We start from the raw sequence: 20,246 nt of genomic DNA, 5'->3' as shown, positions 1-20,246 counted from the left end.
CAAATGAGTAAGGCTTCAGTATTTTTCCCCACGCTAATGAGGCTAGACTTAACATTTTTTGACCGATTATTTCAAACGATTCTGTTTATTTTCTTAATGTTTGATGCATTTAAAATTAAACATTGTTAATAAATCGATCTTCCAGATTCATTCTGAAGTACTTTTGAATTAAAATAAAACAGAATAAAGGAAATTAAAAATTTCTAATCTGCGTAGCATTCCCGAATTGGCGTAGAAAATTCACGCATTTGCGCTATCATAATTGGCGTTGAAAATTCACGAATTCACATTCTGTTCTGATTGCTGACAAGTCTATTTTCAACGGATACAGACTTGGTTTTGAAGGCTTCACATGTTTCCGACGGTTTATTTCAAACGATTCTGTTTATTTTCTTAGAGTTTTAGGCATTTAAAACTAAACATTGTATATTAACTGATCTATCCATGATGAATCTGAGAAACGTTTGTAGAAGACTTCTTGAGATATTACATAAATTAAGAAAGATATTCTTTAGTGCCCATAAGATTTAAATACTCTGCGACTCCGTTTTCAGTACTCATATTAAAAAATGCTTCGTTTTAGTAAAAAATTTTCTTATATGAATTACAATTTAACCATTTCCACTTTAATTTAAATCATAAGTTCTACGGGAGCTAACAGAAAATTAAAAAGATACATATTACGTTATGGCTGAAAGCCTTTAGAGTATTATGAATAAATTATATGATTATCAAAATTTGAAGCTTTAAGATATTTTGATGAAGAAGCTATTAAAATAGGAGATCCATAAAATATTAAATTATTAAAATTTTAACGAGTATTAAGATTGGCGAATCGGCTGGTCGCCAAAGGCGGCTAGTATATAATAAAAGATTGATAAGGAAAATGCACTCAAATTAATTTCACTTATTCCTATTTTGAAAATATACCATGAAACAGTTACGAAATTACACTCCAACCGATTTTGCTTATTTCTTATTTTGAAAATATACAATTAAAAAATGGGAAGAAATGCATTCCAGTTAATTTCGCGTGTTCTTTCAGCTCATATTGGTTGTTTCTTAGTGTAAAGCAATATTGTTTACACTAGAAGCAGTGATTTTTCTAAACGCACACCTTTTATAATAATAAATTTATATCTTCCTTTAGGTTTAAATATTTGTATTTGGAACAGAGATTTTGTAATGCCTTAACAAGTACGAATATATATCCTCCAAACACATTCATTTCATCCACTGCTGAAGATGAAGCGATCCGCAAATACCTTAATTAATCATTCATTACATATCTTAATTCGAAATAGAATGAGGTAATCGCATTTCCTTCAAAGGATCAGATTACTCATTCAAACGCATTTTTAATTACTTCATAACAACTTATAATTTTGAAATGCTTCGCGTGTTGGTAATTACACGCGATTCTTCTGTAGTGAAAATGTATGTATCTTTCGAACATGTGATATTTTATCTCGATAATTCATTAAAATTCATTCCTTATACATTCTCCAGATATTTACAGGGAATAGCTATTTGAAACAAACACCTGGTGAAATCCTGTTTGGAAATTATCATATGTAGGAGATTAATGTGTGAGTGCCGCTATCTCTCGCAGACTTTATTTAATGGCGGAATCATCTCTTGTGTGATTAATGGTAATTTCTCTTGCGATATTAAATGAAAACTGATTAATAAATGATTCTCCCTGTTTCTAAAGGATGTTCTTTCGTATATATGTCTTGGTATGTGTAATGCATCTTAAATTAGGAATAATTTTAATTGGTAATTTGTATTATTTTTTAAGTAACAGAACTTAGTTTCGTCAGATGGCATTTCTGTATCCTATAGAGCTGAAATATTTTTACAAAAAAACAAAATTTGGAACGTTTTGACACTACAAATGCGGTAGACCTTTCAAAGAAAAATGTGAAAATATGCAATGAGAGAAATTATTTACAGAAAATTTTCATATAGTGAATGGAATCTTATAACTTCAATTCTTGTATATATATATATATATATATATATATATTACCTTGAATGGCGTTTGCTAGGACAGTTTAGGGAGCGGGAAACACAACGAGAGAGCTTATGTTTAATTTTTTTTCCTGCTTCTGGTATGTTATTTCCTTTTTGTTTTTTTTTTCATAATTGGTTTGAGTGTTGTTATATAGTTATTTTATGTTATTGTATTTTTACTTATCAGTGGTCGTATTCTTCTAATTTATTGTTTTTTGTTTTTCTTTCCTGCTAAAATGGTATATCTCTTAGGCCTAATTTCAGGGGATTTTCGGGTCACGAGGAATCAATAGTTGGACTTTCCTTTAGAAAGTCTCTATTCCTTAGTCTGTATGCCTTTATAGAAAAAAATTGCTTTTTTTGAATCCCTGACTGAGGGTGACTCTTGAGAAAGTCTTCAGACCGGAATCTTATTCTATTTGGTTTAATTTTGATACTTTTTTCGCTATTAACTTGGTTTTTATTACTATTGTCTTGATTCATCCGCGTTTTAGTTGTAACTGCATTTGCGCTCTCTAAATACAATGGGGCTTTTCCTGTTCTTTTTTTAGTTTTAATTTGAATCAGAAATAATTTTCAGTTGCGATTCCGAAATAATTTAGTTTCGTTCCCAAACAAAATAGTTTTAATTTTAGATTGTTTCAATTATACGTTTTAATTACCTAATGCTAATATTTTTAGTTATATATATATATAATTTTTATTTTTGAAAAAATTTTACTTTTTAAGTTGATCTATATAGGTGCCCTTCCTGAAAAGACGCGATTTTACACACACAAAAAAATTTATAACTAAATATTGACACGTGACCTAAGTAAGCCTGTCAAAGAGGGAGTCTTGCTTAGAGCTTCGGACTGCCATACATTTTTCTCATGTTCGATCCCCCGTTTGCAATTTATTTAGATGTCGCTTGCAACTTTAAAACGCCATAAGGTAGGATTGTATTTGTGATTTTTACTACTTTTATACTACGAAAAAAAATCATTGTTGAGCGAAACTCGGCTTTCCCTGTGTGACAGATAAACTGTTAAATAAATAAATACTGTAATATAGCAGATTAGGCACGTTTGAAGGACCCATCAACAAGCTTATGATCGTGATTGTCTCCTTCCAACTGTCAAACATGGAGGTGGATCTGTCATGATATGGGCAGCCATGTCGTGGGTTCCTGCTGGACCAATCGTAACCCTAAAAGTAAGGATCACTGGGGAGAAGTATAGATAATTTTTTAACTGACCAGGTCCATCCTACGATGCAAACTTTGTTTCCTGCAAGAGATGGAATTTTCCAGGATGATAAGGCACCTATCTATGCAGCGAGACTTGTCCAATCATGATTTGATGAACACGAGGATGAAGTGGAACATCTGCCTTGGCCCTCGCTGTCACCCAACCTCAATACAATTGTACCGTTATGGTCTATGTTAGAGCGTTCAATACGGAATCTATAACCTCCATCGGCATCTCACCCAGAACTTTCACAATATCTCCAGGAATAATTGTACAATATTCCTCTAAACTTCTAAATTCCTCTAAACTATTAAAATAACTTCCTCAATTCAATACTTGTAGAATCGATTCCTAGGAGAATCCAAGCTGTATTACATGCCAAAGACGTTCCTACACCATAGTAATAAAAGATTCTATATAAATCTAAGGCGTTTCCATTATTTTGATAACCACTTGTATTTTCTACTGCGGCGTTCCTTTTATTAGGGCATGACTTTTGAAAATTTTTACAAATTATTTTCTTTATTAGAGATTAAAATCTCACTTCATTCACACAATAATTTAAATAATTTTGATTGCATTTGAAAAAGATGTTATAGTTTGTATATGGATCTTACGACTGAAAAAGAATGTGAAGAAATGACATTCTTCACATTGAATGAATGAGATGAAATGTGTATTTCTTTAAAAATCATTAACTATTACAGATAGAAAAATTCTTCGGATAAAGGGAATAAATGCTTCATTATCATGAGAGAAAATTGCATTAAGAGTTTACTGATACCAATCGCTCCTTAGAAGTTAGGATTCATGATCTATTACAGATAGAAAAATTCTTCGGATAAAAGGAATAAATGCTTCATTATCATGTGAGAAAATTGCATTAAGAGTTTCCTGATACCAATCTCTCCTCAGAAGTTAGGATTCATTAACTATTACAGATAGAAAAATTCTTCGGATAAAGGGAATAAATGCTTCATTATCATGAGAGAAAATTGCATTAAGAGTTTACTGATACCAATCGCTCCTCAGAAGTTAGGATTCATTATCTATTACAGATAGAAAAATTCTTCGCATAAAGGGAATAAATGCTTCATTATCATGAGAGAAAATTGCATTAAGAGTTTACTGATACCAATCTCTCCTCAGAAGTTAGGATTCATTATCTTTTGCAGATAGAAAAATTCTTCGGATAAAGAGAATAAATGCTTCATTATCATGAGAAAAAATTGCATTAAGAGTTTACTGATACCAATCGCTCCTCAGAAGTTAGGATTCATTAATTACAGTCATAGAGAGAAAAGCTGAAATATGCGATTGAATCTTTTATATGATGTTCACCGAATATAAATGAGCCGAATTTCGGCTTCAAAATTCGATTGCAAAGAGAATTTGTCACGTGTTGGAATAAGACACTGTGCTTAAAATTTAAAAGATGAAATCTGGCGACTCGCTCTAGCTTAATGATAAAAATCTTTGTTTTTTGTTTTTTTAAGTGTGAGAAATTTTACTATGCCTTCTTAAAATTCAAGAAAGATTTTACTTAAAATCGAGAAAAACGATGCGTACGGAAAAAAATAAGTTCCATTAATTCTAAAAATGTCATTCCACTTACCTCTGTTAGACCGATATGCGTAAGATCCTGTATTTTAACAGTGAAGTTAGTACGCATCCCGTTTTCGTCGAACACAATTCGACCAGTCAGCCCGCGCAATTCCACCTGAAAGTGGAAAAAAAAAGAATATTGCTCACTCAAAAGGATGTTAATTTTCAAGTATGCAAAATATTCTAAAACTGATCATGACACTATAAAATAACGAGAGTTTTTATGTTATAAATTGATTAAAGAACGATTATAAAGCTGATTATAAGATTATATGATAATTGCAAGTATTATTTCAGTGCATACCGAGAGTATGAAAAAATAGCTTGCTAATATGTGAAGGAAATCCTTTGAATTGTTTTAATTAAATATGATGTATTATATCCTAAAATATAAATGTCTATAGTTAAAAAGTGATTGTTTGTGGAAACGACATAATTACTTCTTTTAACTAACCAAATGGGACACAAAGTCTTTGAGTAATTAAAAAATCAATCTTTTATATTAGAGAAAATGTGTAATGTAGAGAAACAACTGAGATAAATTTAAATTTCTTAGTTATTCATATAAATGCAATTATATTTTTAAATTTAATTTAATTCTTAATTAATTTCCTAATTTTTATTTTAATTTGAATAATTTATATTGGTTTGAACAAATTTATCAACTTCATACTAAAATTTTTCCCTCTCTCACTCTTTATTATACATTAGTTTGTAAATTAGTCTTATATATTAGAAATTATGTCCTGCTGTATATTACTAAATGTTTCCTATAAAAACTTTAATATTACAAGTTTCCTGATACTTTATCGAAAAATGTTTTTTCTGCATATCACCCAAGGTTCTATCGAAATAAATTACTCACTCCTGTATAATATATCGTGTTCTATTAAAAAGAATTACTTGCTTTTGTATATTATCCCATGTTTTATTGAAAATATTACGTGCTTCTCTATATTATCCTATTGTTACGAACCTGTGATGCTGCATAGTTGGTTCCATAGGAGGTCCCAGAGCTTGGCGACAAACATGGCGACTTTGGAGCCAAAATAGATTATATACCCGAAATAGATTATACCCGAAACATCGAGAATTTTCCCGAGCAGTCCAGTAGGAACCGAATTACGCTTCGAACGTTCCTGATTGGTTGAGAGGCTTCTAGCCCCGCCTCCTGAGACCTATAAAAGGAAGCAGCCGCAGATGCCGAGGTCGTGAACCAGATCGGAGAGAGTAGTCGTGGACCAGTGGAGTCGAAGAGTAGTCGGGATCGACGGTGAAGAACTGGCCTTCCAGAGCTAAGCGGAGCAGCGACGGAGTGAAGATAGTGCTGAACTAAGCTGTGCGCTACTGTCTGCAGTAGAGACTGTTGTATGCTGCTGTTTATGCTGTTTTGTATGCTGCACGTCTCGGCTGAAGATAATCGTCTTTGTGCTGTCCTGTGTGTTTTCGTGTAAATAAACGTCGTTGTTTTATTTTCTACTGCTGAGTGAGCGTTCTCCACACCATATAACTCCCACTATCCAAACGAACTCCCGAAATTTCGAAACACTATGTTCTAATATGACAGCTTTAGTATTACATGTTGCCACATATTTTTTTTAATTATTTTTTTCTGCATATCACTCCATGTTCAAGTGAAAACAAATTACTGGCTTCTATATATTACCACAAGTTCAATTGAATAATTTACGTTCTGCTGTATTTTACTAAATGTTCTACTATAAAATCTTTAATTTTACATGTTATCTCATAACTCATTGTAAAAATCCTTTTTTTTTTCTATACACCACCCGGGCCGCGGTGGCCTGATGGTAAGGTCTCGGCTTCGGAACCGAAAGGTTTCAGGTTCGTGACCCGATTCCACCGAAAAACCGTTGTGTAAAGGGGACTGTTGCACGTTAAATCCGTCATGACCAAACGTCCTCCCACTGGTGTGGTATGGAGAAGGGGATGCCATCTCAGGTGTCGTCCTCGTCATCTGACCGTGGTTCCAAATTACGAGGTCCGTCCCAAAATAGCCCTAGTGTTGCTTCAAACGGGACGTTAATATAACCAAACCAAATCTATATGCCACCCCATATTTTTACAATAATAATAAACTTTTTCTTTAATTCTGATATCCTTTCGATTTTGTCCAATCATTTTAGAAATAACTAGAGCAAAAGAAGTAAAATGAGAATCGTCACGATACTCACTCCCCTCATGTGATTTGCAAGTGTGGGTCCAAAAGCCCAAGGTTTCTCGGTTTCACAGGAGACGGATTTGATCTGCAAGCGCTGACCTTTCTCTAAAGTGTTCAAAGCTGTCGCGAACGTCCAAACCGCGTCGTACATAAGAGCCACGTCTGTCTGGAGAAGCAGAGAGAAAAAACATTAGTCACATCAGAAGCACAAACGATATACTGATTTGTAAATCTTTAAATAAAAAAGTGCATTTTTGGAATTATATTTGAGTTAAAGTTTAGTTAAGCTTGTTAATTGTTTTTCGGAATTGAAATGCTATAGTTTGGTAAGGAAGTGGACATATAAACGGAATAATCAAACTCTTGCCAGAAGAAGATAAAAAATAGCAAGACGGATAATTTATTTATTACCTACAGTCATAATAGGCTTTCAGTACCATAAATTAGTACATTTGGTTTGATGAAAATCGCATTTATAATACGTACCAAAAGTATCAGTACAGGAAGCATCAGAAGTAGCATGGTAATTATTTTTAAAAATTAACGGGTCAGTTTTGCCTGTAAAAGGATCTTACGATCGAATAATATTTACATTTTCAATGTTATGAAGTTTGATTTTCAGTAACAAATATCAGTAGATTTAGTCTGAGGAAAATTGCAGGTATAATACTTTCCCTAAGCATCAGCAGAGAAAGCATCAGTAATGGTCTGGTAATTATTCTTAAAAATTATATGGCGCAATATCTTATAAAGGGAACTTACGCCTGTATAAAACTCACTTTTTAAAAATTATGAAGCTTTACATTCAATTTAAAAAAATCAGGATTTTATTTGAAGAAAACAGCTAGTGTAATATCTTTCATAAGTATCATCAGTGGAAGTATCAGTAAGGCCTGGTAATTAATCTTGAAGATATTCCGTTGAGTTTACTATTCATCATTGGTGAACATCAATCCATTCTTTATTACTAATGTAAAGTGATTGCTCTTAAGTTTTTTGAAGATATTCCGTTGAGTTTACTATTCATCATTGGTGAACATCAATCCATTCTTTATTACTAATGTAAAGTGATTGCTCTTAAGTTTTTTGAAGATATTCCGTTGAGTTTACTATTCATCATTGGTGAACATCAATCCATTCTTTATTACTAATGTAAAGTGATTGCTCTTAAGTTTTTTGAAGATATTCCGTTGAGTTTACTATTCATCATTGGTGAACATCAATCCATTCTTTATTACTAATGTAAAGTGATTGCTCTTAAGTTTTTTGAAGATATTCCGTTGAGTTTACTATTCATCATTGGTGAACATCAATCCATTCTTTATTACTAATGTAAAGTGATTGCTGTTAAGTTTTGTGGTATACATTTTCCATCTTGCTAGATACTATAGCCATACTTTATGTTGCAAGAGAATATATAACACTGCATTAATATAAAAATTAATTTGTGTTATATAGGAATAATTTTCTGCTTAAATTATTATTTGAATGATATTATTTGTTATATGTAGATTAAAAAAAGACTCAAATGCATAGCATATTAAGGAACAATAATTTATTATTTTTCCTAATCATGTTGATGCTTCCATTAAAAACAGATATATTGTTTTCCAGAGGACAAGGTATGAAAATAAAAGAATGTCACTCTCCATTTATTTACAGACTGATAAAATAAGTAAACAAATATTTTTATAAGTAAAGTTTATTACAGTTTAATTTAATGAATTATTTTCCATCATAAATTAAATTCTATACTCCTGAATAATTGTTTTTAATTTTAATTAAAAATTAAATAATATATTTTAATATTTTAATCGTCATGTTCGCACATTATCTGGGCATGAAATCACCATTACTTAAATTTAATAACTGGAATTGTATCATTCTAATATTTGGTACTAAAATAACGCGTATTCAATAAATTCCCGCATTTATCATCTACACTACATCTACATCTGCTACTATCTATAGAATACTATTATCTACATGGGCATACAAATGGTAGTTGTAGATATGTAATTAAATAATGAAAAAAATCCCAAGAGGACTTCAAAACACATAACGTAACAAGCATTTGAGCGAAGCATTCATTCGAGCACGTAGGATCGAAACAATTAAAAAACCGAAAAAAATTATTTGTTTGGATTGTTTTATGAAAAAAAAATGACAAATGTTATGCAATGTTTTTTTTTAAATTTTTATTTAAAAATTTGGGAAAATTAGAAACGATTCAATTTGTGCTATATATTTATAATAAATTGATTCGCTATCCATCTTATGTGTGATTTAGAATGAAATATTTTTACATTTAAAATGTGCTAGTAAAACATTCAGAACTAAATTAATCTTTAAATTATTTTTATTACAAACATTTTCTTTTTCAAATTAATTATAAAACCATTCCGATTTTCGGAATTTTATTTGCAATTCTGGAACAGATATATTTTTAAAGGATTCATTTTCGAAGTTTGTTATAATTGCACTTTAGTAGAAATAAATTTTTATTTAAGAAGAAGTTAATGAAAAGAAGCATATTAAATAAGAAATGATTTTAACTAAAAGTAAATTTTCAAATTAGATTGCTTTATTATAAAACTTTAATAAAAGCTAAACATTAATAATATTTTTTTAAAAAAAAAACAAGCTAACTCGACGAAAAAAAAATAAAAAGAAAAATCATTCTAAAATATTTCTAAACATGAACATTTCAGAACTAAGAAACACTTTTTTATATTTTCGTCTACGCTAAGAAACTTACCGTGAAGTTCTGTCAGAATGCATGCAAGAATTCACAAAAACAAAACAATATAAACAATGGCGCTTTGAGCATACACAAGTAACATACTATAGAATAAATATACAAAAAGCTGAAAACGTTTTACAGAAACTAATGCACATGCTCACACACTCAAATACAACAATTACAACAAACAGTTTTTTATTAATGCTTTTCATTTTTTAAAAATATTTTGAAAGTCACTGATATTTTATACGCACCGATGTCTTTGATTTGTTAACGAATTTCATTGATATTGAATGTAGGAAACAAAATCACTGATTCTAAAACAAAGAATTTCCTTAGTGCTGCATAAACTCATTTTAAATTAATGTAAAAACTTTAATGTGAGTTTATGAAAATTATTATCCCATCAAAAAATTTTTTTAAATTAGTAATTAGCTGAATATTTCCAAAAAATTACTGCAGTAATAATAATTATAAAATGAATATTTATTTTGCAGACGATAATTAAAAATACTTTTATATTATCAGTAAAACATAATAATAAGCGATATTTATTACGGATGATAAATTAGTAACATAATTTTTTCTTTCATATTTTGTTCTTAAATTCTTATGTTATTCAGAATTAAAAATATTTCTGAATGAGAATTAAAGAATAAGGAAAAAAATTAACATGCTTATAGCAACAAAAAAATATTCTTCTAAATTTTATAGACAATAATGTAATTTCAATTTATGATAAATATTATTCCATTAAAAATGTTAAATGGCAGTTAGAAGGCAAACCAAAAGTTTACAAACAAAATTACTTTTATTTGTTTAATTTGCAGACGATAATTGAATACAAAAATATAATCTTAATTTAGCTGTACGATGTATTAAGCAAAAATTTATTTCAGACGATAGACTAGTAATAGGATTATTTTCTTTTATATTTTGTTCTTTATTTCTAAATTATCGCTGAATAAGAGGGGAAAACTTGAAATGATACGTAAAGAATAAGAACGTTAATCTTCAATTACTCAATATTCTTATGAAAAGCACTAACAAAATTTTAAAAATAACAAATGCCAGTATAACATAAAAAAAAACAACTTTTTAAAGAATACATGAAATGAATAAAAATCATTGCAAAATAAAAGGATCTCAAACAAACACCATTCATGCAATATAAAAATTTAATTAACATTACCTGTGAGGAATAAATCAATAATAATAGAAACATTGATTACATTCTTTAACAATAAAAATCATTCTGTGAAAGAGTTTAATTGAAGAAAGAACATAAAAACAGTTTTTGATACACATTTTGTTTCACAAAAGCAAATTAATTTAACCACACACATTCTATGCGATTAACTAAAATGAAACAAATTGAAAGAATTTAAGGAATAAGTAATTATTAAAGAACCTTTGAAACCCCTTATTTAATTTGAATCTAAGATCTACAGATTCGTACCTTCTCATATAGAATCAATTCTAATAATACAACATTGTTTTTAAATGTTTGATTATAAAATTAATTACGGAAGAAGATGAGAAACTAAGCAAAATATTCTGTTTTTTATTTTTAATTTCTGTTCTATTCTTTGTTTTTGTTAATATAATTTTATATAAATGTGTTTGTTAATCCAATTTTAATCTTATATTAGATATTCATTTGGTTTATGTTGTGTTTCATTTTCAAACTCCTTATCTTGTTAAACGTATTTAAAATTCTTTTCAATTTATATTAGTTTTCTATTAATATTGTTTTCTATTTATATCAGTTTTTATTAATATACTTTTCTAATTATATCAATTTTTTATTAATATCGTTTTCTATTAATATTGTTTTCTATTAATATAGTTTTCTATTAATATTGTTTTCTATTAATATAGTTTTCTATTTATATCAATTTTCTATTAATATCAGATTTCTATAAATATAGTTTTCTATTTATATCAAATTTTCTATTAATATCGTTTTCTAAATATATATCAGTTTTCTATTAATATCGTTTTCTAAATATATATCAGTTTTTTATTAATATAGTTTTCCATTTATGTTTGTAATACCATAGGAATCCAAGCAAAATAAAACTGATATTTTTTTTTTAAAAATTTTATTTTGTGATATTTACTTGAACTACATATAACATTGATGTTTACTTTTTAAAAATATGTTTATGAAGTAATTTAAATTATAAGAAAAGAAACTTCAGAACTTAGTTTATTATGGATGTGTGTTAGTTTATTATGGACATATAACACTTATGTAAATATTTTTGCTGCTCTTCAAACATGAATAATAGGTTGTGTCTCCTTTTGCCACATTTTTCAGTTTCTTCGACGTTGCATTTTTTCTGTACCTGAGGATTATTACTGCATTATAGGATGTGTTCATCCCCCCCCCCCGTCCCCTAGCGCCTTCAACTATGATCTTCTTAACTTGCCTTTTCACAGGAGGAAAAAGCCAAACAGAGTGAAATCGAGAGTGGAGGGGATATTTAGCAGCTATCCTTTTTGACATTAATCTATTCTATTCTAAACATTTGTTGATTTTGTAACAGATTAATGATAAGGATGTTAAGTATTGCGGAAATAAATACTAATATTAATTTAGAAATAAAAACTTCACGTTTGAAAAAGTTTTTATGCTTTTAGATTGTTTATGCATTTTACTAGCATATATAACATGAAACACATCATAACATATTCCTTGGCCAATATAAAATCGTCGAACGTAAGAATATCCAACTCTTTATAAGGTAATCAATTTTAGTCACATAGTGGTAATTTGTTTTGCTTAAAAATTTGCTATATATCGAACGCGTGATTAAATAAGATTGACAGAATGGGGCGGAGAAGAATTGTATAAAAATTTAGAACTTTATTTTTTTTTTCAAAATTGCATTTATTAATTTAAAAAGAGCACGATATAATTTTTTACGTTATTTGAAATATTTTTTTCCTACTGGAAATAAAAGTCAATCGCTAATGGTTTAGACTTAAGCATTTATGTCATAAACGAATTATATATCTTTATTATGGAAATTTGCACAACATTTTCTAATTATTTTTTAAATATTTAAATTAAACCTTAAATTTAGGGGAAAATATATATTAATGTTGCTAGCATTTTACAATTATAGTAAAATTCCGTTAAATTACTAAAATCATCTTTTATGAAAATCTTAAATATATAAGTCAAATGGCCAAATGTAAATGGATAACGTAAGCTATATGTAAAATTTTGCACAATTCATAATAAATGACCATAAAATCTTTTTTTAATTAAGTGTTTTTTGGAAAAGGGACAAATAATGGCTGCATTAAAGGAAAATAGCGAGTGATTAAATAATGATGATAAAAAATGACTAAGTGAAAAAAAAAAAAAAAAAACGTAAGCTATAAGCATAATTTTACTCAATTCGTAATAAAAGACCATTTTTTAATTAAATGTATTGTTGTGAAAAGTTTCAACACTAATAATGAGTGCATAGATGAAAAATAGTGAATTATTAAATAATGATGATTAAATGACTAAGTGAAAAAAAAACGTAAACTATAAGCATAATTTAACTCAATTCGTAATAAATTATCATTTTTTAATTATATGTATTGTTGTGAAAAGTTTCAACACTAATAATGAGTGCATAGATGAAAAATAGTGAATTATTAAATGATGATGATTAAATGACTAAAAAAAAAACGTAAACTATAAGCATAATTTAACTCAATTCGTAATAAATTATCATTTTTTAATTAAATGTATTGTTGTGAAAAGTTTCAACACTAATAATGAGTGCATAAATGAAAAATAGTGAATTATTAAATGATGATGATTAAATGACTAAGTGAAAAAAAAATTTAAAAAAACGTAAACTATAAGCATAATTTAACTCAATTCGTAATAAATTATCATTTTTTAATTATATGTATTGTTGTGAAAAGTTTCAACACTAATAATGAGTGCATAGATGAAAAATAGTGAATTATTAAATGATGATGATTAAATGACTAAGTGAAAAAAAAATAAAAAAAAACGTAAACTATAAGCATAATTTAACTCAATTCGTAATAAATTATCATTTTTTAACCGAATGTATAGTTTGGACTCTTCAAGACTGATAATGACTGCATTGACCCTTCAGAATGTCAAAACCGAAAGGACTTACCTTCGCGTAGGGTGCTTGGTCACTGTCCAGTGGTTTGCCAGTCGCATGACTGGCTTTCCAATCTTGAACGATCTCCTGGTACTCAGGTGACTGATTTACAATACGAAAGCCCGTGATGTTAGTGCCTATATATTGAAAATCTTCAAGATTGACAGTGTGCACATCCTAGAAATAAACCAACGAAATTATAAATGATTCAGACACAAATGAGATTTGATTTATGTCTCTTGAGATTAGTGCACAGAACTCAAATTCTGTATTGGAAAGGCTTTTAACTTATATTCTAAATGCTTACATTTTAAATTCTTGGTTACTCGATAAGATAATAAAGACAAATAAAATGTTTGCTTTTAGTTCTTTTTTTTTTCAGAATTGAATTTTTTAGCAGAAGACTGATGCTATTTCAGGATTCTTAGTTCCAAATATTCTAGTAGACTCTAGATAAGAATCGACTACAGATATTTTTCAACAAATTCAACATCTATTTGTTTTTCTTTTTCCATTCGGATTTAAAACGTACCTACAGCAGTGAAGAGTATATGATATAGAAATATTCTTACAAATAGTTACGAAAATTCTGAAATTCTTACAGAATATTTACAAATATATTTAGGGAACGGATTCATATAATTTCAGATATCATTGTTTCTGATTCCTTGCTATTTTGAAAAAAAGATTGAAATCTTCATGTTTGACATGCACATCCTGGAAATAGCGAACAAAATTATAAATTATTCTAATGCCATTTAATATTTCAATTCTGAATCTGGAGATCAATGCACAGAGCTAAGATTCTGTATTCGCAATGCTTATATTTAGTTACCTGATAAAATAAACTCAAGTTTTAGTTTAGAAATTTACTAAAATCCCACATTTTAAGTTATTGTTAGGGATCATATAATTTGATTTATTATTTGTCAATTAGCTGTAAGATTATTAGATTTTCATTCTGTGAATGAGGATGTTTTACAGTTCAGTTGAATAAAATAAGGTGAATAATATTATAATTTATGGCAACTTCTCCAGATAAGATTATTTTAAAGATTATGTTTACTGCTTCTACGACTGTTAGAAAAATAAGAGATCATGGATTCTTATCCCTCATTAAAAGTAATTTCAGAATCTGACAGTGATTCTGATAACTCATTTTAAGTAATTTTAGAGATTACCTGTTTTAATACCTACTCTAATTGTAGATCAAGATACTATTCAATCAAGTTTCTATGAAAAAGGATTTTTGGCAGCTCAGTGGAGTTAAAGAAGATTTAGAATATCATAATCTATGGCAGCTTCTTCAGATGAGATTATTTTCGAGATCATTTTTACTTCCTCAAAGACTGTTGGTAAATTAAAAGATCATGGATTCTAATCCTTTTCTAAAATCAATTTTAGAATCTGATAATGTTTCTTATAACTTATTTAAAGCAATTTTAGAGATTATTGGTTTTGATTACAAAACTTATTTTAGATCAATATACTATTCATTCAGATTTCTATGAAGGAAGATTCTTGCCAATACAGTGAAATTAAACAAGATTTAGATTATCACAATCTATGACAGATTCTTCAGATAAGTTTATATTAGAGATCATTTTTACAGCTTGAAAGCTTCTGGTAATTTGAAAGACCATGGATTCTAATCCCTTAGTAAAAGTAATTTTAGAATATGATGATGATTCTGATAAATAATCATTTTAAGTAATTTTAGAAAAAAAATTTATCTTGATTCCTATTCTAATTATAGATCAGGATAGTATTCTATGAAGAAGAATTCTTGACAACCTAGTGGTATTAATCTATCGCAGCAAAATCTACTATATACTGGTGTATCTTCTTTAGATAATCTTACTTCATAGACAATTTGTCCTGCTCTAAACTGTTGGTAAATTGAGAAACAATACATTATAAGCCTTCATTTATAAAATAATTTTAAATTATAATACTTTACTGATAGAAATTTTAGAGACCATTTATTCTGATTTCTAATCTATCAATAGATTATAAAATGATTCCTTCAGATTTGAAGATGGTTTCTTAAAAAAATTATTGTGATCGAATGGGCGTAGTGTATCATAAACTATTGGGCTTTATTAGTTGTGTAGAGTTTTAAATATAAAATCTAAAACCAACTATAAAAGCTGAAACGAAAAAAGAAAGTATAAAAGCTTTACTATTCCAAAAGAGTCTGACATGAGAACATTAAGAAGCAATGCTACAAAATCAATCAAAGGAAATCTAGAAAAATTCCATTTAGATTCATTGCTCGTGGTAATTATTTTTGCTTACTATTAAATAAAATTTTGCTGGAGTAAGATTTAAGAATTATGTGAAAATAAAAAATAAAAAATGTCTAGCCAAACGGATTGCTTAACATTATTTTTGTTCAATTCAAAGAAAATATAAAGCTTTAAAATTCCAAAAGATATGATAAGATAACACTGTGGCATCTGCTTCATAAACACTGTAAATCAATCGCTTGAATAATTTCAGTATAAATAAAAACAACTTTATATTTAAAAGTGGTTGAAGGATTTTGTATCTTGAAAATTTATTTTAATAAAAGAGCCCTTTAATAGATTTTTCTTGCTCATTATAAAACAACTATGAGCAGAAGTAAAAAAAAATGAAGAAAATATAAAGGAACGTATTTATAAACTTGAGACGTTCCAAATAAAAATTTCAGTTTTGCATTATATAATGCCCAGCTGTTTTCTTCAAAACAATTTTGGATTTCATTTATTAGTTAATTGGCTATGAATATGGGTCTGAATAATCTTTTTTAGAAATATTTTGTTTTGTAGCTCATTTAATCATTTGATTGATTTGAAAAAAAACTCCAAATTTACTTTTTTTAGAAAATTGAAATAAAAAAAATAATTCTAAACTAGAAAAAAATTCTATACTAGAGAAAACATAAAAACATTTTATTCCCGTTTTTGTCAATGTTTAAAACCTGATTGACATTTCGTGTTTGTAAATAATTAACACGCATTTAGAAACTATTGTCACCAAAATCAAACTTTAAGATTTGTAATGTTAAAATACTCAAAAAATGTAACAGATTGATATTACTAATATTTCAAGCGGTAAAGAAAGTTAAAAAAAAAGCTAACATCTCCAGTGATGGTGCAAGATCTTGCAAATTCTTTAACATTTCTTCTTTATTAGCAACTTCGTCAAGAAACATTGGAAGTTGATGTGGGAATAAGAAAACTCTAACGAGTGAGCTGCTATTCCTTTAAAATTGCCAACTCTCTCGTTTAATTCAATGAATATAATGATCAAATTGTTTGTTTATTTAGTGGTAATTTTAAATATCTCTCTGAACGATTCTTTTCAAATCTGTGCTTTTATACATTCTTTGCAAAGATAACTTTAAGTTTGCAGAATTTCGTCAAATATTTTTTCGATATTAATAAAAAGTTGCATGGTGATTTTTTATATATTATTAAAAAATATCCAAAAAAATTACATTACTATTCCAATATACAATATCTTCAAACCTTGTTCAATATATTGGAAACAGCACAGAAACTTTCATTCACAATGGTTTAATAGAAATTATGAATTATTGCTATTGCTTAATTTTATAAAACAAATTTTTTAAAACTGATTTCATAAAGAATGTGAAAAAACTTTCAAAACCGGTTCAAAACAGTTTTCAAGTGAAAGTAAAGATTAATCTGAACAGAAAACTTGAGAGTAATTCGAAAAATAAAAATACAACCTCACATTTTCTTTTATGCTATTTTGATAAACCAAGAAAACTACTTCATATTATTTTCTGGTAAATACTTTTTTTCCTTAACTCTTGTCTTGTCTCTTCCTTCTTCATGCATTTGGCACTGTATAAGTTGTTGTATCTTAGAGAACAAATTTATCTTTCTCCGAGATATTTGTACCTCATTTCATAAAAATTATCGTTTGCACTTTTGATATTCTGTCTTTCATTTCTAACATTTTCCAGATTCTAATTATTTTCTGTCACTGAAAAAAGAAAACAAATATTTTTTTTCCCTACCATAAACATTGATATCTCCAAAGTTTGCACAACACCATTTTGACAATATCTGTTTCATAAACAGAAGCAAATTCTTAATGAATATTCAATAGCCATTTTCTTTCTTTTTACATTGAATAATTGATTAGGAACAAGATTCTTCATTCTTCTTATTGCACAGGTTTCCAATGTTTAGTGCACAAAAGCAGCATTCATAATATCAGAAACGTAAAGAGTAAAACACTGGCTGCAGTGTTGTCACTAAACTTTCACACATATTCATTTTTTATGTGTATTCTAAGCATTTAAAACAATGGCAAATCGATTTTTTTTACTGCTTTTGACATTTTATCAAATTGAAAACATTTCACAATTCTCATAAATAAGTTCCTAGCCATTCTATCAGTCAAGACTGTTGAGCCCCAAGAGTTTGACCATAAACTCAAATCAGAATGTTCTTTGCAACCTAAGTTCTTCGAGCATGTGGCAATGAAATGGCATTATATCATTCTCCTCAATACGATGCATTTTTTTTTTTGCATTAATGACCCTCAGCCACGCTTTGTTTGTTTTGGATATCCAATCCATCTATTATTTATTTTCCTCCATATGCATATACATTTCCATGTAATTTTTATATATTTATTTCACATAAAATGATTTAACTGTAGATGTCTCCCAGCAATATTTGGCGAAATATTTCCTATTTTCCAAATATAATCATATGTTGCTTTTTTTATATTTTTTCCTTTCCAGTACTTTGGTTCGTCTCAATCGTACTATAGTTTTGCTTTTCCTCTAATACTGTATTGATTCGTGAACAAATTCCACATCAAATGACTAGGATTTGCTGGTTGCAACATTAATATCTGATACACTTTTGCAGCATTTGAATTGGATTTACTTGTTCCAATATATTAGGATCTGATACAATTATTGCAGCATTAAGATCGGATTCGCTTGTTGCAGTGTATTAAGATCTCATACACATGTTACAGCATTAAGATCGGATTCACTTGTTGCAGTGTATTAAGATCTCATACACATGTTACAGCATTAAGATCGGATTCACTTGTTGCAGTGTATTAATATCTCATACACATGTTACAGCATTAAGATCGGATTCACTTGTTGCAGAATTAAGATCGGATTCACTTGTTGCAGCATTAGAGTAGGATTCAATTGTTGCAGCATATTAGGATCTCATACACTTGTTGCAGCATTAGGATAGGATTCACTTTTTGCAGCATATTAGGATCTTATACACTTGTTGCAGCATATTAGGATCTTATACACTTGTTGCAGCATATTAGGATCTTATACACTTGTTGCATCATTAGGATAGGAATTCACTTGTTGCAGTATATTAGGATATCATACATTTGTTGCATCATTACGGTAGGATTCACTTGTTGCAGCATTTGGATCGGGTTCGCTTATAGTAGTATTAAGGTCAGATTCACTTGTTGCAGCATTAGGATAGGATTCATTTGTTGTAGAATTATGATCGGATACACTTGTTGCAGTATTAGGATCGAATTCATCTGTTGCAGTTTGTTAGGATCGGATTCACTGGTTGTAGCATTAGGATCGGATTTACTCTTTGTAAATTGGATGTTGCAGTCTTAATTAGATAAATAGGATGTACTTATGATGAAATTATTTAGATTGAAATAAAGTTAGATACATCTGTTTTCACAGAAAGATGACATTTCTAACACCAATTAAATGCGTTGTCCAATGACGGGTGAAAATTCTAAACTATTTGTCTTCTCTCCCCACTCACTTCCGCTTCTGTGAAATACACAATCCATCTTGAGATAAATGGTGCGATTTTTTTTTTCTATCAGAATACGGAAATAAATTTTAAATCGTTATTGTAGGTTTGCTCAATAGTATTAGTAAAATTAAAATTTTAAAATGAAGAAAAATAAATTTATGTAAGAAACGTAAATTTTTAGTGTAAGTCTGAAAATACCAAATTTATAACTCAGAAAATAAAAAAAGTTTAATTCGATTTCCTGTCAAAATGATTGTCGCTGTAATTTTAGTATGCATCCTTAAAAGCCTGATTTTACCAAAATAATTTTTTTTAAATATATCAATGTTTTCATTGCAACAGCCAAAAAAAAAAAATCACAATGTATTTTATATATTATTTTCTAGAAAGAAAGCAGGTATCAATTTTTCAAGTAAAACAGGCCCTTGATAAAATTGATCATATTATTTTGAAAATATGATTCTCACATACCTCAAGACTATTTTTATTTTTTGGAAAAAGGAAATGCGTAAAAAATTTATTTCGCTAAAC

At 28.5% G+C, this 20,246-nt stretch overlaps 1 protein-coding gene across 1 annotated transcript in view; it reads right to left on the bottom strand.

The window, feature by feature from the left end:
- LOC129976140 (glutamate receptor ionotropic, kainate 2-like) overlaps positions 1-20,246 on the bottom strand; it is a 435,413-nt gene that overhangs the window by 72,716 nt on the left and 342,451 nt on the right. The window contains exons 6-8 of the mRNA XM_056089551.1: positions 13,936-14,100; positions 7,046-7,198; positions 4,861-4,965 (exon numbers count right to left, since the gene is read on the bottom strand). Of these exons, the coding sequence (XP_055945526.1) occupies positions 4,861-4,965; positions 7,046-7,198; positions 13,936-14,100 (423 nt within the window). The remainder of the gene's footprint in view (positions 1-4,860; positions 4,966-7,045; positions 7,199-13,935; positions 14,101-20,246) is intronic.

Source organism: Argiope bruennichi, chromosome 7, assembly GCF_947563725.1.
Source record: "Argiope bruennichi chromosome 7, qqArgBrue1.1, whole genome shotgun sequence".
Classification (NCBI taxonomy): Eukaryota; Metazoa; Arthropoda; class Arachnida; order Araneae; family Araneidae; genus Argiope; species Argiope bruennichi.
Note: the sequence above shows the minus strand (reverse complement) of the source record. Positions and strands in the feature narration are given on the sequence as shown.